The 20,711-nt window shown below is 43.1% G+C and overlaps 2 protein-coding genes across 2 annotated transcripts; one reads left to right on the forward strand and one right to left on the reverse strand.

Moving 5' to 3' along the window:
• Positions 1–2,148: 2,148 nt before the first annotated feature.
• ALG2 (ALG2 alpha-1,3/1,6-mannosyltransferase) lies at positions 2,149–10,119 on the reverse strand. The gene is made up of 2 exons (XM_070375553.1): positions 9,682–10,119; positions 2,149–7,141 (listed from the first exon to the last, which is right to left on the reverse strand). The coding sequence occupies exons 1-2, from the start codon at positions 10,027–10,029 to the stop codon at positions 6,239–6,241; spliced, it is 1,251 nt and encodes a 416-aa protein (XP_070231654.1). The 5' UTR covers positions 10,030–10,119; the 3' UTR covers positions 2,149–6,238.
• A 207-nt stretch (positions 10,120–10,326) lies between these two features.
• SEC61B (SEC61 translocon subunit beta) lies at positions 10,327–18,462 on the forward strand. The gene is made up of 4 exons (XM_005897026.3): positions 10,327–10,485; positions 10,667–10,764; positions 14,752–14,853; positions 18,199–18,462. Exons 1-4 carry the CDS (start codon positions 10,483–10,485, stop codon positions 18,284–18,286), a joined length of 291 nt encoding a protein of 96 aa, XP_005897088.1. The 5' UTR covers positions 10,327–10,482; the 3' UTR covers positions 18,287–18,462.
• Positions 18,463–20,711: the final 2,249 nt, after the last annotated feature.

The raw sequence follows: 20,711 nt of genomic DNA on the forward strand, positions 1-20,711 counted from the left end.
AGAGAGTTCCAGAAAAACATCTATTTCTGCTTTATTGACTATGCCAAAGCCTTTGACTGTGTGGATCACAACAAACTGTGGAAAATTCTGAAAGAGATGGGAATACCAGACCACCTGATCTGCCTCTTGAGAAATCTGTATGCAGGTCAGGAAGCAACAGTTAGACCTGGACATGGAACAACAGACTGGTTCCAAATAGGAAAAGGTGTACGTCAAGGCTGTATATTGTCACCCTGCTTATTTAACTTATATGCAGAGTACATCATGAGAAACGCTGGGCTGGAAGAAGCACAAGCTGGAATCAAGATTGCCGGGAGAAATATCAATAACCTCAGATATGCAGATGACACCACCCTTATGGCAGAAAGTGAAGAGGAACTAAAAAGCCTCTTGATGAAAGTGAAAGTGGAGAGTGAAAAAGTTGGCTTAAAGCTCAACATTCAGAAACCAAAGATCATGGTATCCGGTCCCATCACTTCATGGGAAAGAGATGGGGAAACAGTGGAAACAGTGTCAGACTTTATTTTTCTGGGCTCCAAAATCACTACAGATGGTGACTGCAGCCATGAAATTAAAAGACACTTACTCCTTGGAAGGAAAGTTATGACCAACCTAAATAGCATATTGAAAAGCAGACATTACGTTGCGAACAAAGGTTCGTCTAGTCAAGGCTATGGTTTTTCCTGTGGTCATGTATGGATGTGAGAGTTGGACTGTGAAGAAGGCTGAGCACTGAAGAATTGATGCTTTTGAACTGTGGTGTTGGAGAAGACTCTTGAGAGTCCCTTGGATTGCAAGGAGATCCAACCAGTCCATTCTGAAGGAGATCAGCCCTGGGATTTCTTTGGAAGGAATGATGCTAAAGCTGAAACTCCAGTACTTTGGCCACCTCATGCGAAGAGTTGACTCATTGGAAAAGACTCTGATGCTGGGAAGGATTGGGGGCAGGAGGAGAAGGTGACGACAGAGGATGAGATGGCTGGATGGCATCACTGACTCGATGGACGTGAGTCTGAGTGAACTCCGGGAGTTGGTCATAGACAGGGAGGCCTGGCGTGCTGCGATTCATGGGGTCGCAAAGAGTCAGAGTGACTGATCTGATCTGATACCCATTTTATAAAGAAACCTAGACTTGAGGATTATCACCTTAGGACACCTTCTCAATAGCTGTGGAACCCTGAAATTCTGGCTTAAGAAATACAGAAAAGTAAAGGCTAATCTAGTATCATCAACTTAGCAGTCTGTTCCCAACTCTGCCTGTCAGTTTCTTGGGTGAGTGGTAGGTCACAAAGGTAAATCACAATTATGCTATGCCTGTCCCCCCACAAGCCCCCACCAAACCCCAACACACACAGATACACACATACATACACACAATCCCCGAAACACATCTAGGCTGTTATTTGTCTCAAAAGACATCAGTGGCTGGCCTAGTGATAGTGCTTCCTACAAAACAGTCAGCACTTGCTTGTGGTCCTGTTTCTGGATCACAAGACTGGTTCACCCTTACTGTGAGCTCCACCCAATCCCCATCCTCTGGGCAAGGACAGAGCGCTGGCTCCAGCAGCCACTTGGCTCAGAGTCAGCACGGTAAAATCCCTGCCTATCCCCACTCTCAAGGGCTCCTGTTTAATCAGAGGACGGCTGTCACTAGCTGAGCCCCCCACCCCTCAGCTAGCAGGAACGAGAGCACTAGTGTCTGGACGGTGGCACCCTCACTGGCTGTTGGGGATACAGCTGCAGGGGACTGAGGTTAGGAATGAAGGAGTAAGGAGCTCAAAGTGGCCTGAGATAAGGGGCTTCCGACAGTAGAGGTGGCGTGAGGCACTTCCAAATGAACTCAGAGGAGGCCTTCAACGGTCCCTGTGTGACTTCAGGCAGGTCCTGTGCTCTGTGGGCCTGTATTACCACCCATGGAAGACCACATTAGGTTGGGTGATTTCTGGGGTCTTGGTCAGCTCTGAGTGGACTTGATTCTGGGACCTGAAAATGCAAAGAAAGGAGGTCACACAACAGTGATGTTGGCCGAGGTGGAGGGAGAAGGGCTGATGATCAACAGGGATAGGGGATGAGCAGAAGGCAGGGCAAGGAGTGTACAAGTGCCTCATTTTCTTTAAGGAAGAAGACAGTGAAACTGGCATACTGGGCTGGTGAGAAGGTAGCAACGCATTTATTGATGAGGCATCCATAGTACAACTGAAAGAATTCTCGACCTGGTCCAGGGCTTCATAGCTGTAAGCCTCAGCTTTTCCACAGTGAGCATGGCTACAATAATTACCTGGAGTGATGCTGAAAAGAGCTCTGCCACAACCTAACCCCATCAACACAGTATTCTTAAGAACACGAATACTCTATAATTAAGCATCTTAAATCTTATTTTTCCATGTTCTATAATTAGCTTCCAATTAAAATAAATAAACTTACAAAAAAAAAAAAAAAAAGAGCCCTGCCAACTCTAAAGCCTTCCCAAACAGGACTTCAGTATCATTAGTCATTAGATCCTTTCTATACAGGAAGAACCACAATACTGCTCCCCCTTAGCTGACCGAGTGGATATCTTTTCTATGTACATGCCTCGACCCCCACCTCCAACTTGCGTGTGTGTGTGTGTGTGTGTGTGTACAGAATCTGAGCTAACTGGTGGAGACCCATGAAGGGCAACAGGGGTCAAGAGCTGCATCCACGTGCGTATGGGAATGAGCTGACATGGGATAACAGTCACCTCTTTGAAAGAGAGTGCATGAGAAAGAAACTTTTGTCTCCCATCTCCAGTTTACCTAGGTTTGGGGAGCAGGGGGCGGGCATGACAGTATTTTCTGGCATGGATTCTTTCAAACACCCAACTCTTAAAACCCTTTGAGTGACCTCTCTGGTGGTTCAGTGGTTGAGAATCTGCCTTGCAATGCACAGGATCTGGGTTCAATTCCTGGTTGGGGAACTAAGAGCCCACGTGCTATGGAGCAACTAAGTTCATGTTTTAACTATTGAAGCCAAAGCGCTCTGGAGTCCACAACTAGCTAGTCTGTGCCCTTGCAAGGAAATATCCCGCATCATGAAACTAAGACCCGACACAAGCAAATAAATAAAAAAATATTAAAAAACCAAAAAACCCAAAATCTTTTGAGTTACATCAGCTTGAATTTCACTTTGTCAAAGTAAATGACCCTGATAACTCCACTAGGACTTTGAATGACCCAGTGTTACGCAGTGAGGGCTACTGAGCAGGATTCCTCACGGGGTTGGCAACAGGGCAATGGGGAGCATGTGGGATGCCAGTACCTCTTTTAGGTTCAGAGCACTAATCTGAAGACAGAGTATCCTGTCTCCCAGCTTTGCTTTGAATCAAGGAATGCTGTACTTATTCTGAGTTTTATAAAGTATTAACAGTCATATGATATTTATGGCTGTCAAAGGAGAGCTGGCTGAGAAATTCTGGTATAGTGCCATCCGGGATGGATCAGGTAATTGGGGTCGAATCCCGGTCTACTCACGTTTCAGTTGTGCCTTTCAGCAAGTCTTTCATCTCTCTGAGCTTCCTTGTGTACAAAATGAGGGACAATCATATCCACCTTAGAAGACTGCTCTGAAAAGGGAAGATGAGTAACAAACAAAGCCTTTCTAAACCTGGGGACCTGAACAGCTGTGCCTGCAGCAGGGTAGAGGACTTCTGATTGAATCAACACACATGCGCTTGGGCAGGGTAGAGGTACACTGAAGAACGGTAAGGTGGTTGGACTTGGGAATCAGCAAGCCTTGAGACGCTGCTCATCTCTCCAGGCTGTGTGACACAAGCAACTGCTTGACCATACTAATCTCTAAAGGGAAGAGTACCGAAACCTCAAAGAACTGTCAGGATTAAATGAGCTGTCTGATGTGGGCCACAGTTAAGTGTTAGAATTACTAATGTTAACATCCTGGCAGTTTACTTCAGTTTTCCGTGCTTCTGTGCTCCCTAACTTCAGCTTAGTTCTGGAAGCTGTGAATATTCCTCCTATGGGCAAAGCTCCATCCTAGGTCCAGGAGGCAGGAGTTAATATGCCAGAAGCTGGAAGCTCAGGCTGGGCTCTACATCCTTTCCAGATCTGTGGTCTTACTGTCACCTGCTGCAGCTTAAGACAATGAAGGGAAGTTAAACTTAAGACCCACAACTCATGTAGTCCACTTTTGAAGGATCTGCATAAAAACGGTCAAAGAGGCAAAAGTTTTAGTGCTTGGAATGGGTAAGCATCAGTTATGGCTCAGAGCATGACAGGGTCTGTCTTTCCTAAGCCCAGTGTGCAGTCATCAGGTATTTCTGGAAAGGCTGCTGTTCCCTGAGAAACACACGCACCAAACCATAGAAGATGGAATGATCTACTTTACCAGATGGCAAGCTTTCATAACACTGAAGAGAACTCAACTGAACTTCTCATTCCATAAGACTCAATAAACCTGACACTCTCATTTTAGAGACCTTCTTGTTGGTACAGTGACTTCATTAAAACACTTCTGGCATACAGACAGACACGACAAATCACAACCTGAAACTCCATCCTCTAAAGAACCTCAAAGAACAATACAGCAGTGCAGCAGGAACCCATGCGAACTTCTCTAGTAATTTTGATATCCCCAAATTGCAAATATAGCTAGCATTTACACAGCCCATACTCTGTGCCAACTACTACTTTAAGTACTTTACATATATATAATAACTCATCACAACCCTATGAGGAAAGTTAGTTTCTCCACTTTACAGATGAAGAAGTTGAGCCAGAGATCAAGCAATTTGCCTAAAGTCACATTGGTTAATTAGGCTCTCAGGTCTTTGCTCTTAGAGTTGATTAATGTGGAACCTTTGGCCAGTGATCTTTATTATTTTTAAAAAATGAATTTTGCTTTAAAGATACACTGAAAACTGCTTTATGTTCATTTGTACTTAGGTGGTGGTGGTGGTATCTGGCTCTTGCAACCTCATGGACTGTAGCCCACAGGCTCCTCTGTCCATGGGATTTCCCGGGTTGCCATTTCCTTCTCCAGGGGAACTTCCCGCCCCAAAGATCAAACCTGCATCACCTGCACTGGCAGGCAGATTCTTTACGGAGCCATCAGGGAAGCCCCATATGTACTTAGACCAACAGGTAAATAACTAACTTTAAGACTGGTAAGTGCTATGAGAGGGTCAGAAAATGTGCAAGGGGAAAGCTGCTTCCAGTTTGGGAGTTGGGTGGAGGGTCAAGGAAAGCTTCCCAGCAGTGGCATCTGAGTTAGGCCTTAAAGGATAAAAAACACTAGTGTCTTACATTTAGTAGGTGCTTACTTAATAAAACACAAATATTAATGAAGTTAGCGACTCAGATGACACCAGGAAACAAAAGTCTGTTAGTTGTTCAGTTGTGCCCAACTCTTTGTGACCCCAAGGATTGCAGCCCCACCAGGCTCCTCAGTCCATGGGATTTTCTAGGCAAGGATACTTGAGTGGTTTGCCATTTCCTTCTCCAGGGGATCTTCCCAACCCAGGGATCAAACCCAGGTCTCCTGCACTGCCCTAAACAAAATGCATACCACATGCGTGACAACAGCCATTCATTCCAATATCCAGTTACTCTAGTTTTTTACTTAAGGCTTGGCTGTCTACATTCCTAATACCACACAACAGATCACGGAGGCTGAAATCTAGTATTTTTTCTCTTCCTATGATAAATATCTTTTATTAACATACCTGTGTGCAAAACACAAATCATCTTCTTAAAAAACAAAAAACACAGAGCATTCTTGCTATGGATCCAGGCAAAAGTATGACTAACAAAAATTTCCACACAAAGGTCACCAAACACTGAGGTGGACTGATTCTAGGAACTATAGTAATTGTCTTCTCATGAAGCCAAATTAATCAACTTTGATGATACATTTTAAGTATTAAAACCAAATAAGGCACAATATGACTCAAAGTTTATGAGTAACAATACTCTAGAGAACACAGAATTAAAATATTGTGCTGAACATGGAACTGTACCACATTTATATCTTAATCACCAATGGTAATACTCAGAATTATTATAGCATAAAAATATTGTTTTTCTGAAAAAGTAGTCTGGGAGGTAGAGGGTAGAGGAAAGTGACTCAGATTCAAGTATATTAAAAAAAATTTTCTTCTGTACTAGATACTAGGTTTTTTTCCTTTGGTTTCAAAACTGGGTGTATAATCTACAAATGTGATATAAATGAATACAGCATAAAGATTTAAAAAAAAAAAATACGATTATACCAGCAGTTTGGTGACATACTGGTAAAGCTGTTCAGTAAATGCTTCAGGGGAAAACTTCTCTTTCACCCGGTTTCTTCCAGCCAGTCCCATTGTGGCTTTTAAGGAAGGTTCATGGATAAACTTTTCTATTGCTTCTGAGAAGTGTTCTGGGTCAGGGTCACACAGAAATCCTGTGACACTGTGGACGACGGACTCCAAGGGCCCACCTGAATTAACAGCAATGACTGGGCACTGCATGTACATGGCCTCCAAGGGAACGATGCCAAAGTGCTCATTGCTTGGTGTGTAAAGTACACACGTGCAGCCTCGGAGGAGTGAGATTTTCTGTTTGTCTGAGCAAGACCGAAGGAAGGTCACATACTGACCTAGGTCAGACTGCTGGACCACTTGCTTCAGTTCCTGGTAGTGCTGTACGTTCTCCAGGACTCTCTCATCATAACCACCTGCAATGATCAGATGAACTTTGTCCCAATCTTGGGATGTCAATCTTCCACGCAGCTTTACAAGGGCTTCTAGTGCCAAAGTCAGATTTTTCTTCCTTTCATATCTGTTGATGGAGAGGAATATGAATTTTTTCCCCTGGGGGACTATGTCATCAAGCTTTTCAGGAATAGCAGAATCAAAGCTGACGATATTCAGAGATGGGTAGAGGACAGCAGGGTCTATGTGAGACAGGGACTTGAACGTTTCCTTGAAAATGGCAGCTGTGAAGCGGCTGTTGACCAAGATGCAGTCTGCCATGCCTGTGGTATATTCCTCTACCCAGTCAATTGGGGCCCTGTATAGGCGTTTAATAAAAGAATCTCTCCTGGTGAGAAGCAGATCTGGGAAGTGACAGTAAAACAGGATTTTCTTACGCCGTCTGGCCAGCTTGAACACGGGGATACAGGCAGACACCTAGCCAAAGCAAAAATCAGGAGATGAAGTGACTGGTCAACTAAACTTCAGCCAAATTAAACGAACAGGCACCTGCCCTGCCTCCTTGTTTGTGAGTCCCTTGTGGGCAATGTCTGATTTTGCTTTGCGTTACCCCAGACTCTCACCTAGTACAACGCCTGGCATACAGAAGGCTGGGAGACATTTTCTGGATAAATGCTAAATATTTAAAGTTGCAAGTCCAGTGGTTTCCTCTAGAACAGCACTGTCCAAGGGAAATAAAAAAATCCAGTAACTACACAACAACTTTTTAAAGGTTAAATTAATTTTAATGTATTCTAAAGTATTATCACTTCAAATGTAATCAATCGTTAACAAGTTAAGAATTCTAATCTTTTTTCACATTAAATCTTTAAAATCAGATGTATATTTTACTCTTACAGTACATCTCAGTTCAGGCTGACCACATTTCAAGTGTTTAATAGTCACCCAGGGCTAGTGGCTACCACACTGAAGTCACTCCAGAATCTACCTCCTCCTAAGGAACTGAATGAATGAACTATATAGTAGTTTAGTGTAATTCAGAGTGGAATCAAGATTGCCAGGGCTTGAATTTCAGCTCTACTAGCTGGCTGTGTGACTAATTTACCTCTCTGTGGGCGTTCTTCTGTAAGGTGGTGATAATTATAGTTTAAAAAATATAGTTTTGGTCATTATTAAGTACAGTGGTGTTATGTAAAACCTGTAAGAATTTAGCACACACTATGTGCTCAGTATTTATTGAAATGTTAACCATAATCGTCCCTAGAGACTTTGCTTCCTGTTGAGTAATCTTTACAAATCACTTAATCTCTAGTTCACTTAACACCTGAAAAAGGTGAGCTTCATGGGTATCGAGAGATTTATTCAAAGCTACTTAGAAAGTAGCAGACATGGAACTAGAATCCAGGCTCGGCCAAGCTCGTTTATCCACTACAGTCTCAGCTGCCTGACGCTTACTGACTAGTTTTACACATGTGGATTGCTTGGTAAATGCCCATGTTTCTCAAAAAGAAGTAACCCGCACACAAGCAAGGATGACAAAAGTAACTCAGAAGTTAACAATTAAATACAGATAAATACGTGATGCCATTTCTACCTATCAGTTTGGCAAAGATTAAAACAGTTTACAATAGCCAATATGCACAAGAGCACAGAGTAAGAGGCTCTATCGCTGTGGGAGACTAGAAGGATACAACCTCTTTGGAAGGCAAATTTGGCAAGTTATACTGTCATTTAAGACATACAACTTTTGGACCTACCAGTTTTATTCCTATGGATTTCAAACACAACGCCTGCAGAAACACAAAAAAATGAAGATATAAGGATGTTTATTACAACACTGAACTGAGACTTCTCTGGTGGTCCAGTGGTCAAGACATTGCTCTTTCAATGCAGGGGGTGTGGGTTCCATCCCTAGTCAGGGAACTAGATCCTACATGTTGTGCAGTGCAGCCAAAAAAAACACAAAAACCAAAAACCCAAAACTGATTTATTCACACAAAAAAACTGGTCACATTGCTATTGTCCTTTAGCAGAAAAATGCATAAAGTATGATACGGTCAAACAAAAGCAAATTTTCCAGTCATTGTGAAGAATGAAGTGAATCTGTAATATTGATATATAAGGATGTCCTAAGCAAAACTTTTTGGTGAAAAAGAGCAAGTTGACCAATAATAGGTGTGTCATAATCCTAATTATAAACAAAAAGATGCATCTATAAACAGACATCATATGCTAGTACAGCCACAAACAATTTCTGAATGCACATAGAAACTGTTAACAGTGTCTGTCTTTAGGGAGTGGAACCAGGATGGGGTTTTTACATTAGTCTTTCACGGTATTTGAATTTTTAGTCCTGAGTAAATGTTACTTTTTAAAATAATTTTTTTTTTTGGCGGGGGGAGCCATAAAAAGAGTCAAGAATAGCTAGAGTCCAGATCCAGGTAAAGGGCTTGGAGTTTTCTCCAAAGGCTAACGGGGAGCCATGTTAAAGTTTTAACAGGGACATGACATGCTGAGCTTCGGGTGTTTATAAACAAATTACACTACTGAGGAACAGAGTGCTTGACAGCGAAAGTTATAATGGGGTATGTGAGGCCTGGAAGTAGTGTCAACAGGAATAATGCCAATAGGAAAGACATACAAGTTACTGAGAAGTAAAACTTGACTGAAGGCTGGCTTCTAATGTTTGCGTTTCTTAGAGCGAGCACCAAGGCCCATATGCTTCAGAATCACCCGATGATTCAGTGAAAATGCAGATTTCGGGGCACACCTCAGGGGCCCAGGATGAAAACTCCTGAGGGTGGGGCCAAGTAATCTGCCACTTCAGCATGTCCATACTGAAGTTCGAGCTCCATGGTGTCACTCCCACTCTCTAACCTCTCCAGATCAGTTCCCACCTTTCCAAACCACAGATCGAGAGAGGTCAGCAGAGGTCCTGGAGTTGGGGGGCGGGGGGGGCGGGTATCTCTCAGGAGTGAGTAAACGGGCTCCGCGAGGGTCGGGCGCGGCCGCCTCACCTGGTCGCACACGACCACGTCGAACTCCTCATCGCCAAGGAACAGCACGTAGAGAGCCAGGAAGATCATGCGCACGTAGGCGCAGACAGCGGCGCCACGGCCGCCCCAGCCCAGGCTGCGAGGCAGCCAGTCCCCGGCGCAGTGCACCGACAGCTTACGGCTCTCAGCGAAGCAGTGGCCCGGGTCGTAGTGCGCCGTCCAGATCTTCACGCTACATCCGCGCGCCTGCAGCGCCAGCGCTGCGTCGAGCACCAGTCGCTCGGCGCCGCCTACGCCCAGGTCCGGGTGCAGGAACAGCACGGTTGGCTTAGGATCTGAGTCCGCATCTTGGCCCGGCTTCTCCGCCATGGCCAGGAAGCCACGCCTACGCGGAACGCCTGCGCCACCAGCCCTCTTAAGGGCTTCCTCGCAGGCTCCTTATTCCGGCTTCCCAGCTGGCCCTAGCGGCGCGTGCGTCGGTTAGGCCACATCAGCGCGAATCTGTGGGTGTCTAGTAACTGCCGGAGGAAATTTCTCGTCTGACCATGGCTAGATCTTCCCATTGGTAGAGACTAGATTCTAGGAAGGACGTTGTGGCCCAAGGGAAAAATACAGGAGGCCTGTAATTCCCATACAGCTGCTCATCAACTCTCTCAGAGCAGAATTGCTACAGGCATATCGTGGGACAGCCCAGGCGTCCCGGAGTCAGCGAGGGCCCTGCCAGCAGGTCTCGGGGCGGGACCTGGATTATTTCTCTGGCTGCGAGGGTCTACCGCTCCTCTGCAGTTCACTTCGGCTCCCTGCCACCCTCCTGTCTTCAACATGGTATGTGGCCCCAGTCTCCCTCCTTGTCCTGCTTTCTCCCAGGCGCCCCGATTCCTGCCTCGCGCAGTTTCATTGCCTTCCCCAGCGTCCCCATGCGTGTCCCGGTCTCGGCCGTCAGGGCCAGGAATCTGGAGGCTGTCCGGCGGCGCTCACCGGTCTCTGTCCTTGTCTTCCTCTGCAGCCTGGCCCGGCCCCCAGTGGCACTAACGTGGGCTCCTCAGGACGCTCTCCCAGCAAAGCAGTGGCGGCCCGGGCAGCGGGATCCACCGTCCGGCAGAGGTAAGGATCCTTGCGAACTTCTCGGCTGTGGGCTCCTAGGGATGGGGCCCAAGAATTCGTTGGTCTTGAGAAGGAGACCCCGGGATGTTAAAATCCATAAGGACAAAACGAGCTTCCTGTGATGTGGCCATATGGGTAAGGAGTTTTTGGTCTTTTATGTCTCGAGAGGGAGGCAACATTTTCTTTGTTCAGTTTTGAGTATCACTCTTGAAAAGGGAAAGTTAAACTGGAGTAAGGTCACAGCATTGAGAAAACTGACGTCCTTAAACTGGTATCTTTAGACCTGAACCTGGCACATTTCTATCTGGAAGTCCCATACACACTCAGTCTAACATGACTCGTTCAACGCGCAGTTCAGTCTCCTTTCACCTCAGCTCCCGCCCCTAATTATGTCTCCTTACGTCCTTATGGTACTGTTGTAAACTCGTTCGCCCAAAGCCAGAACTTCAGCATCATCTTGGATTTTTTTTAATGCTCAGTCTTTATTCAATACGTTTCTATTGCACACTAAAACCTTCCGTCTCCATTTTCTACTGCCTCAGTTTAGCCCTCAATTTCTCTCATCTAGAGAAATTTGTACCTAACTCGTCTCCTCTCCAGGTAATTTGCACTCTAATGTGTCCTATTCTCTGTCACACTGTTGGTTAGCTTCGGTGTTAGTTTCTTGTTGCTTAAACACTGCAGGGGATGGGAGAGGGTTACCAAGACTCTTTGTGGTGGGTTGTTTTGTTTTGTTTTTTCCTCCAGTCTAACTGATTCTCTTCTATCTCTCTTTATGATATTGCAACAGTGAGTTTATTACTGTTTTCTGAACTCACTAGACATCCATTTCCCTGCCCTTGCCCCCCACCTCAGTTTCTGTATATCTTGAAGACTAGGCTCAGAGGTTATTTCCACTAGAGGCCTTCCTAACTCCAAAGGCAACAGTAGCTGCTAGTCTTCTCTTTTACACCCAAGCATTTTGTTCATGCCCTTCTGATAGTATTTGTGTTTCCATGTTTATCTCCTTGGTTAGACTTTGACAGAAACTGCCTGTTATCTCTGTCTTAACATAAAACAATAGCTGATGAGTGAAGGAAGGACTCAAACCACCCTGTAGTCTTGAGATTTCGCCCCCCTCTCCCCGCCTTTGGAAGCGGGGTTGTTATCTAGAGAGGAAAAGAACTTGAACAGATACATGAAAACTGTCCTCAAGGAGGTGACGAGGGATGAGACTTTTCTTACTGGCTACAGTAAGTAAATCTAAAACTGATGAACTCACCTGAGACAGATTTCACCTTAGAGCAAAAAAAAAAAAATTAGTGGAACTGTCAGAAATGCTAAGATGATCCTGACTCGTGCCTTGTCATCAAGATGTTCAAGGCAAGGCAGGGATGGACCAGCTGGAAAGTGTGTCGAGCTGCGGTGTAGGTTATTTGGTCTTGGAGAGCTGTCTCGTTTCCACCTTGGGTTTCAGAGATTCTTTGTACTGGAATGGAAAACATGTACGGTAGTAAAGTTCCTTGGGGAATGGGTCTAGTTAATGAGAATTAGTAGTATTGTGGCAGGACGTTGGGCCATCTGAGAACTTTTATAGGAAAAAAAAAATCATGTACTTATTAAATATAACAAAATTATTTACTTAATAAAAATGAAATAATTGCTGCACAAGTGAAATGGAGAAACAGACATCTGAGGACATATGTAGCTTATCAAGTTGTGGGTGTTGGTGTCATCTTTGAAGTGTTACTTCATGAGTGTAATATAATAGATATTGGCTGTCTATGAATATGTTCCCTTTTTGTGAGTTTGAAAGAAAAAGTTGAAGCTAATAGTTAATAATAGTGCTATGCATTATATGGCTCCCAGATTTGCATTTTGTCTCCATGTTGAATGAGGTAATAGAGGTAGTACCTTGGGGAAGAAACTCTGGGATTTAAGGTCAGGCCAGGGTTAGAGTCCTTGCTCTGTTGTTACCATATAAAAGGAGGTTGCTAGGATGAAAAGCAACAATAATGCATTATAAACTGTAAAGCTATAAAAGCTACAGTGTTCAGGATTAATGGGAGTCAGGAATAGTAAGATGATGGACTAGCTGGGGTATTAAGGAAGTGTTCAAATGGATACTTGAGGGTGCATGCCAGGCTCTGTTCCTGTCACGAGGCTGTATCTGTGGAGAAGCTAGGTAGGGTTTGACCTCTGAACCCTATATTCCAATGTAAGAGACCACAGCTGAGGCAGATAGATAATTTCAGGCAGTAAGGCCAAGAAGAAAAGTTGGGTGTAGAATAGAAAGTGGGTAGGGATAGGGTGTTCAGAGTAGGTGACATGTGACTTTAAACCTAAAAGAGACAAGGGAGCAAATCATGCCATGGAACAGCCAGAAGACCACCAAGTTAGAATAAAGTATGTTAAACGATGGTTATGAAAACCATTGTGTTAGGGCATAGAAGAGGCAGTTACACAGTGGCCAGAAAGAAAGGGTAAAATAGACCCCAAAGAAATTTAGTTTAAAATTAAAATGTCCTATGTGCCAGCAGATGTAAGAAATCTTCAGCGGGGCTAGACTGATTCCATGAGGATGCTGAAGACAGGAACTGGAGTAGGGTGGCAGTGGGAGTAGTAGAAAGCGCATGGGTCCCAGTCTTGGCTCAGTGAAGACTTGTCAGGTCCACAGTGGGTTTATCATCTTGTTCAGATTTCATGTACTTACTCTACCACGTAGATGATGTGTATCTGTATGTGAAAGATCTTCTGGGTATGAATTAGTCCATAAATTCTTGTGTGATTATATTTACAATCACTTTTCCCATAGAAACAGTCATACCAATGTAGTTGGAAGTTCCCAGCTGACCACACGGCCCATAATTAACATGTCTGAAATATAATCTTTTGAGTACAGTACACCTAAATCACTGTTTGACACTGTTTTAGATTTCTAACATGAACGCAGCTCTTTTTACCAGAGCCCACACTGGAACCATGACTCCATTCTTCCGCGCAACGCAGCAGGGCAGGCTCCCAGTGCTTCTTGGATTCAGAGTGTGGGATTAGGTCCATGGTAGGGTGAGGTGGGAGCAGGATCAGAGTTTGGAGGACAGTGAGAAGAGATGGTGGGGATAGGGTGTTCACTTTTGTATGCCCATCTTCTCAAAAATCCAGAACCAGCAGCCCACAGATAACTGGAACAGGATTTTGAGGATTTGGTTAATGGTGGGGGGCAGTGATGAAACAGAGCTTTCTATCTCCTCTTCCTCTCCCCTTCCCTAGAATTTATAAGTTGGTGATAAATGGGCTGAAGAAGGTTTCTTATGACCTCCCTCACACTTCTTTTCAAGTGGTCCCACTCTCACTCTTGAGTGGAGATGAGAAGTGGAACTGGAGGAGTGCTATATGAGGGGATAGCTGCTGGGGAGGGTTTCCAGTGACCCGGGAGGGGACGGGAGGGATTCCCTGGTTCCTTCTAGGTCAGTGGCATTAGTGCTTTTCGGTGCTTCTGTGTGCTAAGGCTGCCTTCCCCACACAGTTCACTTCACAAGCCTTCATCCCCCTTGTGAGGGACGAGTTTCTGGTTGGGTGTTTCCTGCATTTTTCACATCCTACCTCTGTCTGAGATATATGGTCAGTATATCAAAATAATGAAAACAGACTACAAAATAATTTTTCAACAAATGTGTACTCTGTTTTGAGACCTGGATTACAACTTATGCTTTTGGTTGTTTTTTTTTTGTCTCTTTTGTATAAAATACAGTAATTTGAAATGATTTTAAAGTAGTCATTTTTAAATTTTAATTGGTTTCTGGGTTATTATATGCATCAGCCTGTGGCAGGTACTCAATTATTAATGGTTATCATGATCAGTGGAATAAAAGCAAAACTTTGGAAGGTATTAGCAAAGAAAAAGTTAATTTTTTGGTTCTTTAAAAATATAATGGTAGCATATGTCATAATGCTCTGATAAGGGTTTCCAAGAAAAGGCCATTCGTAACATACTTTTTTCTCTCACAGGAAGAATGCCAGCTGTGGAACAAGGAGCGCAGGCCGTACGACCTCAGCGGGCACTGGGGGGATGTGGCGATTCTACACAGAGGATTCACCAGGGCTCAAAGTGTAAGTCTTGGGAGCAGACCTGTGATTCTGTCCAGAATCACAGAGCCTTTCGGCAGCACTGTGTCTCTGCCACCAGTGGTGTTTGCTTTGATGAGATTGATAATACACAGCAGCTTTCTTTGTGCCAGGTGGGCTGGGTTTGGTTTGTTCATGTACCAGCCAGTTACTTTAGGGCTCAGGATGACATCTGTTCATGAATTGAGTGAGAGCAAGGGGACACCTTCATGCAGCTCTGTCAAAATAAATGATGGGAACAGAGAGAACTGGAGGGAAAATGGCTTAATTAGATGAAATTGCTCTTCATTTGCTGTTCTTGTCCCACACTGAGAAATAGGACTAACCATTTGAATAGGAGCTGGGTGATTTTTCAAAGCTCTCCTGGAGGCATAAGCTGATATTATTACAGCCTAATGGGAGTTTCTGCATTAGGTTGTGCTGAAAAGTTCTTAGGCCTCCTTGCCTTTGGTGGGTGGTGATTGAACCCCTATCACTTTCCAAGTTCTTATGCCTCGAATTGCTCCCCATGCCTTACTCACTTCACTTTCTGGTACCTTATGGCAGACCTAATCCCACAGGTTTCTGACCAGGTAGACTCTAGGATACCACTCTCTCTCTCTCAGTGTTAGTCAAGTCTCAGAGTTAGTTATGTCTGACTCTTTGCGACCCCATGGACTGTAGCTTGCCAGGCTCCTCTGTCCATGGAATTCTCCAGGTAAGAATACTGGAGTGGGTTGCCATTCCCTTCACCTGGGGATCTTCCCGACCCAGGAATCAAACCTGGCTCTCGCACATTGTGGGCAGATTCTTTACCATCTGAGTCACCAGAGAAGCCTATGGATACGACTTACAGCTATTTCCTGACTAAATTCAGTGGATGAGGAATTGGAATAATGTCAGCAACTCGAGTTCATTTGTATAGCACCTCAGGTTCAGAAGCTCAGGTTCAGGGAGGCAAAGCTACTTGTCGAAGACAAACAGCCAGCCGGAGATGGAACCAGCTCTTCTGACCATTAGATTCCATGCCACCTGTTTGGCAGCGCAGAAGACAAAACTCAGCTTTATTTGGGTTAGTTTGTTTAACTGGACCAGTAGCTTGACCTGGATCACAAATTTAATTTAGGAAGACTTCCCTAAAATTCTTGAGATTTGGTTTTATTTATCGATTTTTTTTTTTTTTTTCTGTTATAATGAAGACTTGTAAGGTGAGAATTTATTTTAAGGAAGTAATTCTTGAGGTTGGGGATATGTGAGTTGGCACCAAACGGACAACCTCCTGGTCCTTGATAGAGGTAATTTTTCTGAGCATTTCAGAGAGAAAGTTTGAAACTAGTTGCTCTTCAGGGTATCCTGGGAACAACATTTTAACCCTTCTCGAGGTGGTAAAGCAGCTGTCCTCACGTGGGTGAGTCTGACTCATGCTTGCTTTGGGCTCTTGTGCAGTGGGGCTTGCTGCTGCTGTGAGTCCTCCCAGGAAGCGATAGAAGCCATTCCTTTGAAGTGTCATAAACCACAGTATTGTCATACCACACAGAGAGGTTTGTGGTGAAAGGACACAGATACACATCTTGGAGCTTGTTAGCTCTTCCTGGGAGTTAGAAATTTTTTCAGGTTGATAATGATAGCATTTCCGGGGAGCTTACTAGCAGCCTGACTGATGTGTGAATATATTTAATAGATCAGCAACCCTATGAGAGAGATGCTATGATTGTCCCCACTTTACAGATGAGGAAACTGAGGCTTGGAGAAGGTGAATCACAGGGCCACAGTCACAGCTTGTGAGGGCCAGAGCTGGTTTCCAGACTCTAGCGCCTGGACTGTGAGCGCTGCACTCTCAGCTTCATGCTCTCTGGCTGATGTTGCTGTCACGGTGCTCCATAGTGAGGGAGTGTGATCCAGTGCATGGTGATGATGATGTCTTCCTTTGGACTTTTAAATTTGCTTACTCTTATAATTGTACAAATTTTGGAAGAACAACGTGGTATACCAAGGACTTGGATCCCTGTGCATTGAGTATTGTCCACTAGTAGATTGACTGTTAACCTGCTGTTCCACTGGGTTATTCTACTGCCTTAATTATAAAGATTCCTGGGGTCTTTGTCCACCCCCAGGTATATCTGGGAGGTGAAGTGACATCTTGAATTTACCAAAACTGGTGTTGGCAAGAAGAGTCAAAAAGGTGAAGCCCGTAACCTTTGACTGAAGTCAACATTCACAGGTTGTATAAAATCAAGGAATTTTATCTTTAAGAAACCCATGTGCTAATTCTTAACCTGGAAAACATTTGATTTAGAGAAGGGCTGATGAGTAAAATCTGTTGATACTTCCTTTCTTTATGGTAAACTGCTGCTGCTACTGCTAAGTCGCTTCAGTCGTGTCCGACTCTGTGCGACCCCATAGACGGCAGCCCACCAGGCTCCCCCGTCCCTGGGATTCTCCAGGCAAGAACACTGGAGTGGGTTGCCATTTCCTTCTCCAATGCATGAAAGTGAAAAGTGAAAGTGAAGTCACTCAGTCGTGTCCGACTCTTTGCGACCCCATGGACTGCAGCCTACCAGGCTCCTCCATCCATGGGATTTTCCAGGCAAGAGTACTGGAGTGGGTTGCCATTGCTTTCTCCTTATGGTAAACTAATAGAAGTCAAACTTTTTATGTTGCCTAGAATGTTTGGTTCCTTAAATATGGGAACCTTAAAGCAGTAAAATGAGCAGTGTATGGAATCAGAAAAGCTGAGTTCATATCCCTCCTTTCCATTCTGGCTCTGTTTTCTGAGGCAAGTAATAATCTCTCTGAGCCTTACTTTTTCTTCCTTATGAAATGAGATGAATATTTGTTTCACCTGTGTCTTGAGTTTGTTGATCATATGGGATCATATATTTAAAAATACTTCATGACTTATAATGTGATATTCATCTTTGTATGCCTATTTTATTATAGTAAGACAATGAAGGTTGTCTTTATTAATTTGAAATAATAGTTTGATAATTGGCTCATTTGCACTTAAAGAATTTGGGAAAATTTTTAAATTACTTTTTATTATGGAAAATATCAAATGCACGAAATCAGAGAGACTAGTATCTTTAACACAGATCCTTTTATCTGTGTATATTTTAGTATGTCTTATTAAAAGATAAGGATTCCTCCTTTCTAAATAATCACAATGCTGTCACCACACCCTCAAAATATCCACAGTAATAATTTTTGGAATATTTTTTAACGATCTAAATTATATTCTTCGATGGATCTTGGGTGCTTTCCCCTCCCTTTTCCTCTAGGCAGTCTTTAATATTACAGATATTATAATGTATTACTACTGAAACTAAGCATGCCTTCTTTTCTTATTTCCAGGGGCCCTGTTCCAGTATTGGTTATGAGTCTTCTGTTCATCGCTTCTGTATTTATGTTGCACATTTGGGGCAAGTACACTCGTTCATAGATTCGGCTACATCCATCTGTCTGTCATCTGAAGAAGAAAGGAAAAAATCCCAACATATTTTGGACCAAAAACATAGTGATTTTCTGTTCATGAGGAACAAATTTTCTGCAAGCTTACTGTTTTACAGGGAACTTAATGAGAATTAAAGAATCGATTTTTTTTCTATGGCTAATAAACTTTTTAATTCATTTATACCAAGTCTCTTTGCTGATGCCTGACTGCTAGGGCACTTAGTCACTCTGCCTTTAGATTTACAAGTAAATATGTAGAAATTGTTTTGTGTAGAATTTTTTTTTTGGTTGGATTGACAGTTTCTTACATGACCATGTAGTCATTCAAATCCAAGATGCTGTAATTGGCCTTGGCTTGTTTTCTTCTAGGTATTTCCGTCCTGATGATTGTCATTTTGAGTGTTCTGTGGTTTTCAAGGAGTGTGCCTATGACTCCATCAGGCAGATCTGTGTTCAGAGGCAGCTGGTACCCAACGGAATCATCATAGAAATCATCCAGAAATCTTGGATGAAATGTTTGCTCATTCTGTTCTTTGTCTCTAAAACCACAGATAATATTTTTGCCTTTTCTTTCTTTCAGTTCTTAATTCTGTGAGTTTAGATGAGGGGTTTCAATCTATTTTATCACTTGTCGAAAACCCCTTTTGAAATAATTCATTTGGTAAATTGGATTTCTTATATAAAATTTTGTTTCATTTTGAAAATTAAAGACCTTAATAATCAGTGTGAGATACCAGAATTTCTAAACTGAGTCGTTATAATTCTAACCAAAAATAAAAAATTTTGAAGTGTCACTTAGCATATATTGCCTTCTGGCTATGAGCATTCAGTTTCTGATAGACCCTAGGAAATACCAAGAGTAGCTCAAAGGTGTACACTCTGAGTCTAGGACTCTAAGCCAGAATTTCTAAAGATTAAGAGATCATGTAAAACACACTAGTTGTCCAGCAGAATCACAAAATGATGAAGAGGTGTATTAGTTTTAAAAAACTGGTAATTTGGAAAGCATCTTTCTCTAAGCCTATTAAAAATTTTTTTAGAAGAGGTAAGCAGTTTCATAAGTGTTTTCCTTAAATCCTGGCTGAAAGTAATTTCAGGTCCAAAGTGCTAAATTTAAGTGGTGAAAGTGTGTATCTTTAAATATGACTTCCTCAGGCAGTGCATGGGTGAGTGTGAATTCCCAGGTGGCTCAGTGGTTAGAATCCACCTGCTAATGCAGAAGACACAGGAGACAATGGGTTTGATCCCTGGGTTGGGAACATCCCTGGAAAAGGGAATGGGAACCCATTCCAGCATTCTTGCCTGGGAAATCCCGTGGACAGAGGAGCCTGACAGGCCCTCCTAGTCCATGGGGTTGCAAAGAGTCAGACATGACCGAGTATGTACGCATGCATACTATTGTAAATCCTAACAAATGGCAAATTGGGGAAAAAAATAATGAAAAACTGATTCCTTCTTATCTTGGGAATTGATTATTGCACAAAATAAGCATCTTCATTTTGAAAGTAAGGAAAAAGTCTCAATTTCATTCGGAAGAAATTAAAGATGATAGTATCTATAGTGGAATTTTTCTTTTTCTGGTATTCATGTTGACAGTACCATTAACAGTTAAAAGTCACACATTTAATTTGGAAAAGAAATCTGTTCCTCTTGTCTGGAGGATTTTCTCTGGGGGAGATGCTAAAGCCACTTGGGGGAGCTATTTGGTTGTGAGGGGTGCATTCTCTGCACAATGCTGCTGTTAGCCTCCTCTGCCGAGCAGTGGTCTCTAGTGGACTGATTGCTGAAAGTCACTGACTTTTCTAAGCCAGTGATTTATAAGAAAATGCTAGTTTTCAGTGGCAGAGCAAAATGCTTCATTCAGCAGAAGGAACAGTGGGGGTTGGGCATAAAAATGTACAACATCTATTATGTAGCTGTTTTTGGCTCTGATGATACAATGCTAATACCATAGCTGAGAGTCTTAGTGTTCAAGCTGTTCCTTTTTCTTTTTTTCCAATTTTAAAAATTGTGGCAAAATACACATAACATAAAATGTACCACATTGGCAGTTTTTAAGTGTGCGAGTCAGTAGTACTGAATACATTCATATTTTTGTGCGACCATCACCACTATCCATCTCCAGAACTCTTCTGAAATCTTGCAAAACTGAAACTCTAAACCCACTAAATAATAACTGCTCTCCCCGCTCTTCCCCCAGCCCCTGGCAACCACCATTCTACTTTCTGTCTCTATGAATTTGACTTTCTAAGTACCTCATATGAATGGAATCATACAATATTTTGTCCTTTTGTGAATGACTCATTCCACTTAGCATCATGTCCTCAAGATTCATCTGTTTTAGCATATGTCAGAATTTCCTTCCTTTTTAAGGCTGAATAATATTCCATTGTGTGTATATATCACATTTTATG

This window comes from Bos mutus, chromosome 8 (assembly GCF_027580195.1).
Source record: "Bos mutus isolate GX-2022 chromosome 8, NWIPB_WYAK_1.1, whole genome shotgun sequence".
Taxonomy (NCBI): Eukaryota; Metazoa; Chordata; class Mammalia; order Artiodactyla; family Bovidae; genus Bos; species Bos mutus.

Coding starts and splice junctions, on each gene's coding strand:
- ALG2 (XM_070375553.1), bottom strand. CDS start 10,029: ATGGCGGAGAAGCCGGGCCAAGATGCGGACTCAGATCCTAAGCCAACC. Junction 7,142..9,681: donor ACGTGGTCGTGTGCGACCAG/GTGAGGCGGCCG, acceptor TGCTTTGGCTAG/GTGTCTGCCTGTATCCCCGT.
- SEC61B (XM_005897026.3), top strand. Junction 10,765..14,751: donor GGATCCACCGTCCGGCAGAG/GTAAGGATCCTT, acceptor TTTCTCTCACAG/GAAGAATGCCAGCTGTGGAA. Junction 14,854..18,198: donor GATTCACCAGGGCTCAAAGT/GTAAGTCTTGGG, acceptor TCTTATTTCCAG/GGGCCCTGTTCCAGTATTGG.